Source organism: Oncorhynchus clarkii, unplaced genomic scaffold (assembly GCF_045791955.1).
Source record: "Oncorhynchus clarkii lewisi isolate Uvic-CL-2024 unplaced genomic scaffold, UVic_Ocla_1.0 unplaced_contig_8919_pilon_pilon, whole genome shotgun sequence".
NCBI lineage: Eukaryota > Metazoa > Chordata > Actinopteri > Salmoniformes > Salmonidae > Oncorhynchus > Oncorhynchus clarkii.
This window is the reverse complement of record NW_027260202.1, coordinates 1-11576: the sequence shown is the minus strand read 5'-3', so window position 1 is coordinate 11576 and position 11576 is coordinate 1. Positions and strand designations below refer to the sequence as shown.

The 11576-nt window shown below is 44.7% G+C and overlaps 1 protein-coding gene across 1 annotated transcript; it reads right to left on the bottom strand.

Annotated features, from left to right (window-relative positions):
• Positions 1-401: 401 nt before the first annotated feature.
• On the bottom strand, positions 402-10404 carry LOC139401252 (zinc finger protein 135-like). Its single transcript, XM_071145629.1, has 4 exons — positions 10309-10404; positions 8682-8889; positions 2119-2364; positions 402-1423 (listed from the first exon to the last, which is right to left on the bottom strand). Exons 2-4 carry the CDS (start codon positions 8782-8784, stop codon positions 543-545), a joined length of 1230 nt encoding a protein of 409 aa, XP_071001730.1. The 5' UTR covers positions 8785-8889; positions 10309-10404; the 3' UTR covers positions 402-542.
• Positions 10405-11576: the final 1172 nt, after the last annotated feature.

The following is an 11576-nucleotide window of genomic DNA, read 5'->3' as shown; positions in this document are numbered from 1 at the left end:
AGGTGTCCGGACGAGAGAAACTTGCCCCACAGTCAGAAAAGGAGTAAGGCTTCTCTTACTCCTGAGAGAAACTCTTTTCAAAGTCAGAGCAGGAGTAAGGCTTCTCTCCTTTGTGTATACGTTCATGCTGTTTTAAGGTGCCCAGGTGAGAGAAATTCTTTCCACAGTCAGAGCAGGAGTAAGGCTTCTCTCCTGTGTGTATACGTTCATGTTGTTTTAAGGCACCCAGTTGACAGAAACTCTTTCCACAGTCAGAGCAGGAGTAAGGCTTCTCTCCTGTGTGTATACGTTCATGTTGTTTTAAGTTGCCCAGTTGACAGAAACTTTTTCCACAGTCAGAGCAGGAGTAAGGCTTCTCTCCTGTGTGTGTTCTCTGGTGAACTTTTAGGTCAGTTGATGTTTTGAAGCATTTTACACAGTCAGAGCAGGAGTAAGGCTTCTCTCCTGTGTGTATACAATCATGTTGTTTTAAGGTGTCCGGACGAGAGAAACTCGCACCACAGTCATAGCAGGAGTAAGGCTTCTCTCCCGTGTGTATACGTTCATGTTTTTGTAAGGTGCACGGTCGAGAAACTCTTTCCACAGTAAGAGCAGGAGTAAGGCTTCTCTCCTATGTGTATACGTTCATGTTGTTTTAAGGTACCCAGTTGAGAGAAACTCTTTCCACAGTCAGAGCAGAAGTAAGGCTTCTCTCCTGTGTGTATACGTTCATGTTTTTTTAAAGTGCCCAGTCGAGAGAAACTCGCCCCACAGTCAGAGCAGGAGTAAGGCTTCTCTCCTTTGTGTATACGTTCATGGTGTTTTAAGGTGCCCCGTTGCGAAAAACTTGATCCACAGTCAGAGCAGGAGTAAGGCTTCTCTCCTGCGTGTAAACGCTCGTGTCTTTTTAGGTGGCCCAGTTGAGAGAAACTCCTTCCACAGTCAGAGCAGGAGTAAGGCTTCTCTCCTGTGTGCATATGTTCGTGACGTTTTAAGGCGTTACGATGAGAGAAACTCGCCCCGCAGTCAGAGCAGGAGTAAGGCTTCTTTCCTGTGTGTATATGTTCATGTTGTTTTAAGGTGCCCCGATGAGAGAAACTCTTTCCACAGTCAGAGCAGGAGAAAGGCTTCTCTGCTCTGTGTGTTCCATGATGAACTTTTAGCGCAGTTGACGTTTTGAAGCATTTTCCACATTCAGAGCAGGAGTAAGGCTTCTCTCCTGTGTGTGTTCTCTGATGAACTTTTAGTTTAGTTGATGTTTTGAAGCATTTTCTACATTCAGAGCAGGAGTAAAGCTTTTCTCCTGTGTGTATTTTTAGGTGTATTTTTAGCTTTGATAGAAATGGGAAAATCTCCTCACAATGTGTGCAGTGGTGAGACCTCTTTGCTATGTGATCTTCCTGCTGATGCTCTCTGGATGTAGAGAATGTCTCAACATGGTCTCCTGTGTGAACAATATCAGAACAACCAGTCAATTGGTGTGATATACATGTATATCAAATGTATTTTATGAAGCTCTTTTTACACAAGTTGTAACAAAGTTCTTTACAGAAACCAACCCAAAATACCCAAAGAGCAAGCAATGCAGATGTAGAAGCACAATGGCCACGAAAAACTCCCTAGAAAGCAGGAACCTTGGAGGAAACAGAGAGGAACCAGGCTCAAAGGGGTGGCCGGTCCTCTTCTGTCTGTACCGGGTGACATATCTATTCATATCAGTAGCCTGTACAATACAGGGGAATAAAACTATTCTAAAAGTGGGTAACAGATGAAAGCTAAAAAAAGGGGCTTGTCATCCTCCACTCACTATAACAAGGGTTAGAAACGACACAGACTAATTTCATATCATCCTCCACTCACTATCACAAGAGTTAGTAACTACACAGACTCACTTCATAGAACTTTAAAACACTGGCAGTTGGTCTACTTCACTTCTTTAGTCTACTCTCTGATCACTCCAGACAGCTCAGTTAATAAAAAAAAATGCTGGCAATACCGGTGTCAAACCATGCACATCTCAGTAGTAGGAAATAACATCTACCTTCTCATTGAAACAGTTCATCATGAAACAGCTCTACTGCAACGTTTCATACACAGTGGGAAGTTGGAATGAACAACAAACTTAGAACCTGCTCTTACCATGATTAACAGATTTCCCAATCTTCTCCTCCTCTTCTTCATCTTTAATGTTGACATTCAGCTCCAGTGTTTGACTGCAGTCTTCCACCTTCACTGATGCCATCTCTGGATCCTGCAGTGCAAACTGGGCTCCACTGTCACAATCAGGACCCAGTGACTGTGGGGTTGGACTCAGTGTGGAAGGAGAGAGGCAGGCTGGGTTTGTCATTACTGTTGATGTTACTGGCCTCAGACTTAATTCTAGTCCTGTAGTAACAATGAGAAACAGAAACAAATGTTATTGTCTTGACAGTTCTGGCACTTTCTTTACTCTCTAAAAATATATTATATGTTCAATTATCTAATTCAGTGCTTGACTTGGACTGAAATGGGTGCTGGTACTGTTTATATTTAGGCACAGGAGCTCCACAATACTGTTGAGCTAATATTCTATAAGAGGAACTGCCACGACTTCCGTCGAAGTCGATCCCTCTCCTTGTTCGGGCGACGCTCGGCTGTCGACGTCACCGGTCTTCTAGTCATCGCCGATCCATTACATGTTCAGTAATCAACCCTCTGTTTTCCACATGTATGTGTGTGTGTTAGTTCTATGTTGATGGCTGTATCTGATGGCTGGTATTTTGTTGCCGGGCTAAGTATCGCTCTCGTCTCCTGCCTCTCAGGGAAGGCCCTGGAGTGGGCCAACGCCTTATGTGGGGGAAGAAGAAGCTTGTTGGACCACTTCGGGATTTCACCCGCTGCTTCCGGGCAGTCTTTGACCACCCGCCTGAGGGTAGAGCGGCGGGTGAACGTCTCGTACACCTGAGGCAGGGGACGAGGAGCGCACACGAGTTTGTGATGGAATGACAGGGCCCTGATCGATCACTACCGGTGCATGTTGCGCGAGGACGTCCGTCGGGAGTTGGCCTGCAGGGACACCACTCTCACATTCAACCAGCTGGTGGACCTGTCCATCCGGCTGGATAACCGCGGACATCCAGATCGGGGTCTGTCAATTCCATCCCCCAGCACCACCGCCCATGGAGCTGGGAGGTGCTGCACTTAGGGCGACCGGAGGCGGGGCCATTCCATGCACCATCTGTGAGGGCACCCTGCCGGTTGGTGCTGGGGAGGTTCCTCTGGGAGTAGAGGCAGCAGGCGCGAGGACGTCCGTCGGGACACTCTCGTGTCAACCCAGGTGAGTAGGGGTTTCCATCGGTGCTACTACAGTGGAAAGCCTAGACCAGGTCTCCACCGTGCGCATCCCCTCTGAATATACCGATTTGACTCAATTACCACCCCATCGACGGGGGGGGGGGGAATTGTGCGATAAATCTCCCGGTAGACGCAGCACTTCCCGTAATTGTCTGACTCCCACCACGGTAAAGAAAGTGCAGCGGTTTCTAGGGTTTGCCAACTACTACCGGAGGTTTATCCGGGGCTTTGGTCAGGTAGCAGCTGCCATGACCTCACTGCTGAAGGGGTCGGCTGAGGCGGACAGGGCTTTTGTTCACGGCTGTTTACCTCGGCTCCCGTCTGGCGCATCCGGATCCCTCTTTGGCGTTCATAGTTGAGGTGGACGCAGGTCCGAGACTGGGTTAGGACCCGTGCTCTCTCAGCGCTCAGGTATGCCCACCAAAGCGCCGCCCCTGTGCCTTCTTTTCGAAGAAGCTCAGCCCGGTGGAGCGAAACTATGACGTGGGGGACCGTCGTCAAGACCTTGAAGGCGTGGAGACATTGGCTTGAGAGGGCTAAACACCCTTTTCTCATCTGGACTGACCACCGCAATCTGGAGTACATCCGGGCGGCGAGGAGACTGAACCCTCGCCAGGCAAGGTGGGCCATGTTCTTTACCCGTTTTGTTTTCACCCTGTCCTACAGACCAGGTTCCTAGAACGCTAAGGCAGATGCACTGAGGACATAGTATCTGATCGAGGTCCCCAGTTCACATCAAGGGTCTGGAGGGCGTTCATCGAACGTCTGGGGGTCTCGGTCAGCCTTACCTCAGGTTTTCACCCCAAGAGTAACGGTCAGGTGGAGAGAGTGAACCAGGATGTGGGTAGGTTTCTGCGGTCCTATTGCCAGGACCGGCCGGGGGAGTGGGCGGCGTTCACACCTTGGCCAGAGATTGCCCATCCACTAACCTCTCCCCCTTCCAGTGCGTACTGGGGTACCAGCCGGTTCTGGCACCTAGGCATCAGTGCCAGATCGAGGCTCCTGCGGTGGACGATTGGTTTAGGCGCTCGGAGGAGACATGGGACACCGCTCATGTGCACCTTCAGTGGGCCGGGAGGCGTCAGAGGACTGGCGCAGACCGCCACGGCACACCGGGGCTCTCGACCCTCCACCTGCCCCTCCACCTGCCCTGCCGGAAGCTGGGCCCGCGGTTTGTGGGGCCATTCAAAGTCCTGAGGAGACTGAACAAGGTTTGTTACAGGTTACAGCTTCCCCCCCGATTACCATATTAACCCCTCGTTCCATGTGTCTCTACTCAGGCCGGTGGTGGCTGGTCCACTCCAGGAGTCTGAGGTGCGTGAGGTTCTTCCGCCCCCTTTGGACATCGAGGGGGACCCGGCGTATGCAGTTCGGGCCATACTGGACTCGGGCCATACTGGACTCGAGGCGACTAGCGAGGGGCCTTCAGTACCTCGTGGAGTGTGAGGGGTAAGGTCCGGAGGAGAGATCCTGGGTGCCGGTGGAGGACGTATTGGACCCGTCGATGCTGCAGGAGTTCCACCGTCTCCATCCGGGTCGTCCCCGAGGCCGGTGTCGGCGCGCGGCTCAAGGGGGGGTACTGTCATGACTTCCACCGAAGTCAGTCCTTCTTGTTCGGGCGGCGCTCGGCGGTCAGCGTCACCGGTATTCTAGCCATTGCCAATCCACTTTTCATTTTCCATTTGTTTTGTCTTTGTTTTTTTCACACCTGGTTTCAATTCCCCCATTACAGATTCAGTATTTAACCCTCTGTTTTCCACATACATACTGCTTGATGGCTGGTATTTTGTTGCCGGGCTTTGTATGAACGCCAGTTTATTCGTGGTACCGGTATATTTCACGGACCGTTGTATTGTTTCTATACCGGTGTTTTGTCGTGTATTAAATACCTTGTCCACGCATCTCAACTCTCCTGCGTCTGACTCCTTTTCACCAGTTACCCAAAGCCTTGACAGGAACATGAGCTCAAACAGTAGACATTTGAGGTGCCGGTTCTCTGCTCCAGTGAGCTCCTGTCCAAGTCAAGCACTGATCTCATTTCAATGGATCAGGTAGCTAAGCATTGACAACAAAACACTAATTCATTCATATCACAAAGTACACACTTTAAAATTAGTCTACACAAACTAAGTGCACTTAAACTAAAGTAGATTTCCCCAATTCACATAAATGGCAAAACACATTTAGTACAAGTTTAGTTAACCTGGTCTTCACTGTATTATTTTAATCAAAAACCAATTGTGTTTCCCGTTCACACCATAGTAACATTTATAGATAAAGATAGAAGCAACTGAAGGTGTCTGACTATTAGTACACATGTAGAAAACTGATGATCATTACATTAAGCTTCAAAACTGGAGTGTGCCCATGAAATGGTCTCTCTGCACCAGCACTGAAGTCCGTTGGAGCAGACAGAGCTCCATTTACCAGCTCGTGAATTTTACACAAAACCAATAACATGCTAAACAAACTCAGAAAGCTCTCAAATACTTGTATTCTTTATTAAAACTACATTGAGGAAATTATGTACATTTATTCAGACAAACCAAAAGATTCTAGCTATGTGAATTGTAAAATAGTTGATAACAATCACTCGCTTTCACACAAAAAAATAAAAAATAAATAAAAACTCTCTTTTATTTATTTAATTATTTTTTAGAATGAGGCTGTAACGTAACAAAACGTGGGAAAAGTCAAGGGGTCTAAATACTTTCTGAATGGGAGAGGGGATACCTAGTCAGTTGTACAACTGAATGATTTCAACTAAAATGTGTCTTCCACATTTAACCCGACCCCTCTGAATCAAAGAGGTGGAGGGGGGGGGGGGCTGCCATAATCGACATTCACGTCTTCGGTGCCCAAGGATAAGTGGCTTAACTGCCTTGCTCAGGGGCAGAATAACATTTTTACCTTGTCAGCTCGGGGATTCAATCCAGCAACCTTTCCTCCACTCACTATCACAAAGGTTAGTAACGACAGACTCATTTCATAGAACTTTAAAACACTGGCAGTTTGTCCACTTCACTTCTTTAGTCTCCTCTCTGAACACTCCAGACAGTCCAGTTAATAAAACAAATGCTGGCAATACTGGTGTCAAACCATGCAAGTGTCAGTAGTAGTGATGCACCGCTATGACATTTTTTGCCCATTCCGATATTTTCCTTGACAAAAAAAACAGCTACCGATACCCGATATTGACATTTTTTGCGGCCTTTTATGCATTTTAGTACAGTTAAATAGTTAACACACACACAAACACACACATGGACGCAGCAGTCTAAGGCACAGCATCTCAGTGCAAGAGGCGTCACTACAGTCCCCGGTTCAAATCCTGGCTGTATCACATCCGGCCATGATTGGGCGGCGCACAACTGGCCCATCGTCATCCGGGTTTGGCCGGGGTAGGCCATCATTGTAAATAAGAATTTGTTAGTTAGTTAAATAAAAGGTTACACAAACACACCAAAAAGTTATTTTGTTGGCATTTCCATATGTCCCCATTACCAGTAAAACATAATCAAAACCTATTTCCTCACTTACTTGCTGTGCTGTTCATTTGTTCCGTCGTTTCATTCTCAACCAGGATTTCTATGGAAGCCGTTTGGGTCTTTGCGTGTCAAAAAACAAGCTTGTTGACCAATCAGGACCTGAATATGACTGGCCGTCACATAATAATTTTACGCGTTCATATTTTTTTTACGTAGTTATTACACATTGATTACACAATCACTCGAATTTCACATGTCAACGATTCATCAATACGTATGCTCTGATGCTGGTCATAAAAAAAGCTAGCTAACTCATGGATGCAAACAATGTTCTTCCCCAAAAACTTTGCAAACCGACATAATCTGTTTCAGTAGCTATAGTCAGGTAGCTAACTATATAGCTAGGTATCATTATCTAAAATAGCCCTAATTTATAAGACGGTTCTTATTTGATTAATGGTGGTTGGACCCATCTATGTGAAACTAGCAACAATAAGGATTAGCCACAATAGTGGAATTTGCAGTTAGCCTTCAAAGTAAAGGTAGGGCATAATTCTACTATTTGTAATCATTTGCATCACTATCAATGACATACCTTTATTTTGAAAACAGCAAATTCCACTTTTGTGCCAATCCTTATTGTGGCTAGCTTCACAACACATAACCCGGTCCGGTCGAGCCTCACTAGCCAGATGAAGCTAGTTGGCTGCTTATAACGGAAGCTTTGGGCAACAGGCTAAAGTAGCTGGCTAACTGTTTATTTTCATGAACTGAAATTCAATTTCAATAGGCGAACAACAAGTGGCAACCTAGCTATTGTTTTCAGGCTGGTTGTATTGGTGCTAACGTAAACTCACACATCGCCTTGGTCCGTACAATTACCCTTATTTTAGCGCCCCAAAAGCGTAATACTTCCAGATCAACTGTAATGTCAATACCATTGTAAAGCACAATTTCTCCCCTTTCCAACATTATCAATTACATGACGTAAACACTGCCCGTTTCTTGCATAATTCAAGCAGGCAATGAGCCCTGTGGGGTCTTTTTTTAAATGGCAGGTGGGGAAGCTAAACTAATGCGTGATAGTGAGAAGGAGAGATGTTGTGTGGGAAAATTGCTTTTTTCCCCACTCGATCTGTCCAACTTATCGCCTCAAATGTCAATAAAACACGATAAAGAGTTTATATAAATGTTTTATTAGATTCCTATTTGAAGGTTTGTGTCGAATTTTAATAGGGTTTTTAGGGCAGTGCTAAAGTGATCTTAGAAGTAAACAGCGCCTTTGAGAATGCTGATCGCATGCAATGATGACGCAAAAAATGACTAGGTATCCTCTCCTTACCGTCACTGTCCATTTCTTGTTTTTAAAACGATGAGAAGTGCTACACCTGGTGGAGAGAGATTGTAAGACATAAATAGTTGCTTTATGCATGCTGTTCGTTACAGCATGACACGTCACGATGTAACGGAGGGTCAGTTTTTTTCAGCTTTTCTCCAATACTATGAAGCCATTACCATGTCTATCAACGCTTACATAGAAACGTCAGTTCACACCCCAGAATTTGAAGTCAACACACAGCAGACATGGTGGGCTAGGATGGGAATGCTGTGTCGCAAAAGTTTACGCGAGTTCATTACGTCCTGTACCTACGTTATATAGGTAGGTATTTACGTCAGCTTTGACACCGGTTTTGCACATCAGCGTTAACCTAGACACCTGATATGTTCACCGATATATTGTGTATCCCTAGTCAGTAGCATGAAATAACATCTACCTTCTCATTGAAACAGTTCATCATGAAACAGTTCTACTGCAACTTTTCATACACAGTGGGAAGTTGGAATGAACAACAAACTTAGTTAGATAGAACCTGCTCTTACCATGAGAAACAGATGTCCCAATCTTCTCCTCCACTCCTTCATCTTTAATGTTGGCATTCAGTTCCACTGTTTGACTGCAGTCTTCCAGCTTCACTGATGCCATCTCTGGATCCTGCAGAGCAAACTGGGCTCCACTGTCACAATCAGGACCCAGTGACTGTAGGTTTGGACTCAGTGTGGAAGGAGAGTGTCGTGGAAATACCGGAGCCTGTGAGTTCAAAAATACTTTATTACAAAGTAATAGAACCCGAGCTGGTTCATGAAGCAAGTGTCTTTCCAGCCTTGGCATACACTTGTTATAGTTTTCCTTCACGTAACTCCTCTTTATGTTAATGGTTCATCCCCTCGGCCATTTAGCCACCATTATCTTTTTGCCTTGCACTAACTTTAGCTTGGTTTCACATTAGGGCATAGATTCCATTCATAGCAATGGTACAAAAATAGACAGATATGCACACTCCCAAGACAGGTGCATGTAGGGCATAGATTCCATTCCTGGCATAACCATAGCAACAGTAAACATGAAGCCATAGCAATGGTACAACAATAAACAGACACACCCACTCTCAAGACAGGTGCATGTTTAATGGTGCCTAATGACCTAGACATACATAGAGAGTGCACTTATTCTGCTGACTACTCTAAGATGTATAATGTGCACACATTTACTGGAAAATTCCCAATAAGAGGCAGGCTGGGTTTGTCCTCACTGTTGATGTTACCAGCCTCAGGCTTAATCTGAGTCGGCCAGTAGTAATAAATAGGAAAGGATACAAAAGTTACTCTTGACAGTTCTGGCACTTTATTCTCTATAAGAGGAACATGAGCTCAAGCGGTAGAAATTTGAGGTGCTGGTACTCAGCTCCAGTGAGCTCCTGTCCAATTCAAGCACTGATCTCATTTCAACAGATCTGGTAGCTAAGCATTGACAACAAAACACGAGTTCATTCACATTAGACAAAGTATACACTTTATATTAGGCTACAGAACTTAATCTATAGTAGATTTCTGAATTGACATAAATGACTCAAAAACCATTTAGTACAAGGTTGCAGTATGTTTTAGGCAGCACTATGTACTATTTTCCTGAATAACCTGGTCTTCCCTGTATTATTCCAATCAAAAAACTATATTATTTCCGTTCACACCATAGTAACATTTATAGACAGACAGAAACAACTGAATGTCTCAATATTAGTACACGTGTAGAAAACTGATAATCATTACATTTATCTCCAAAACAGTAGTGCAACCGTAAAATGGTGTCTCTCTGCTGCACCCTCACTGCCTGCACTGAAGTCCGTTGATGCAGACCGAGAGGGAGCCGCCATTTTACCAGCTCGTGAATTTTAACGTTACACAAAACCAAAAACGACATGTTAAACGAACCCAGAAATCTCAAATTATTTGATCCTTAATGAGATTACCTTGACGAGATACATCCACTCAGACAAACCCAGAGTATCTATGTCAATTGTAAAAATTTAAAAATTAAAAAAGTGATCACGTTCACTCACGCGGTTTGGCACATTTTTTTTTCTCTACCAGACGTGATAATAACTTGACGTATTTGTTACCTAGCATGTTATGACGGGTTCTTAAGATATTAAAACGTGCTATTACATACCAGTAGTAATACATTTGAAACGTACACAGAAGTTGGTCTCGACTGCACAATTCTGGCGTGTCCTTTGTTGTGAAGAATGATGTGCGCCTGCGTGGAATTTCCTGTTCCCCCACTACCAGCTTCTAAACCCAAGAGACGCAAACAACGCGAGACTTCAGAGAACGCTTGTGAAGCGGACCAAGCATGGGTTTGAGAAGTCAATGAGAGAAGTGAACAATTTTGATACTTTTGCAGTGGTTAAATGGGGATCCTAATAAATACCAAAAATATTCCGTCGGTCCACACTTGAAACATGGCCATTATTTTATCAATTTCATAACTGCAGTGGTTTATTCACAATCCCTCTCACTGCGTATCTTACATATCGCAGCATCACATGAGTAGGCAGACACTCTTCACTCTTCCAACGAAACTCCAGATATAACACATTTTATCGGTGCCCTGCTCCAAAAAACAATGCTCTCTCCTTCTGCTCTTCTGAGACGCATGAAATCAAAACCACTACTGGTCACTCTGACTGACTCTACCTTTCCTAATGCCTCCTTTACCATCTTCCTGACCTCAAATGATCTCCCAACAATACATAATTGTTGATGAATCGCACTCCATAAGAAACCGATGTTCATTTACAACTTTTGGCCCATTTGCTCCATTTTTCGTCGTCTCAGTCTTCCATTCAATTCATTCTTACCAATTTTACTCAACTTGGAGCCACCAGACTCGAACAGCACTTCGGCTTCGCCATATTTCCCTACCCAAAACCAGACACACCACGCTACCGACTAACTGCTGCATTTCACGCTGAGAATTTCACGCTGGCTTTGCCATTTTCAGCTACATCAGGTCCATCCATCATGGACTTTATTTCGCCCAAAATTGTCCGTCTGTTTTGATCCAAATATAGCTAATGTTTGTATACTCCATGTTTCATATGTTGGTCATATTTGCTACCATTTTCTCTCCGCTTACTCCTGTAATTAGTATGTCCAGATGTAACAAATGTAATTATGACCTCAGCTAATGTAGTCATGTACATTAACTTAATGTAATCATTGGCATGTTGTTTTTCCCAGAAGCAACAAATACACTAGATTACATCATCTCTACATCCTGTTAATGTAATTATTGTTCCTATGTTTTCTCAGCATACATGACATTAACTCCCGCTTTAGCGGGGTGCGCGCAGGCGACGCGAGCGGTTTAGCCAGCCTGTAATAACCCAGTAACTCGGTAGTGAGTTGTCATGTCTAAATGTTGATATTTAACCC

What these genes read in the sequence shown, in the direction of transcription:
- LOC139401252 (XM_071145629.1), bottom strand. Translation starts at nt 8,784, where the DNA reads ATGGCATCAGTGAAGCTGGAAGACTGCAGTCAAACAGTGGAACTGAAT. An exon ending in TGGGACATCTGTTTCTCATG is followed by an intron (nt 2,365 to 8,681) that starts GTAAGAGCAGGT and finishes TTGTTACTACAG; the next exon opens with GACTAGAATTAAGTCTGAGG. An exon ending in TGGGAAATCTGTTAATCATG is followed by an intron (nt 1,424 to 2,118) that starts GTAAGAGCAGGT and finishes TTGTTCACACAG; the next exon opens with GAGACCATGTTGAGACATTC.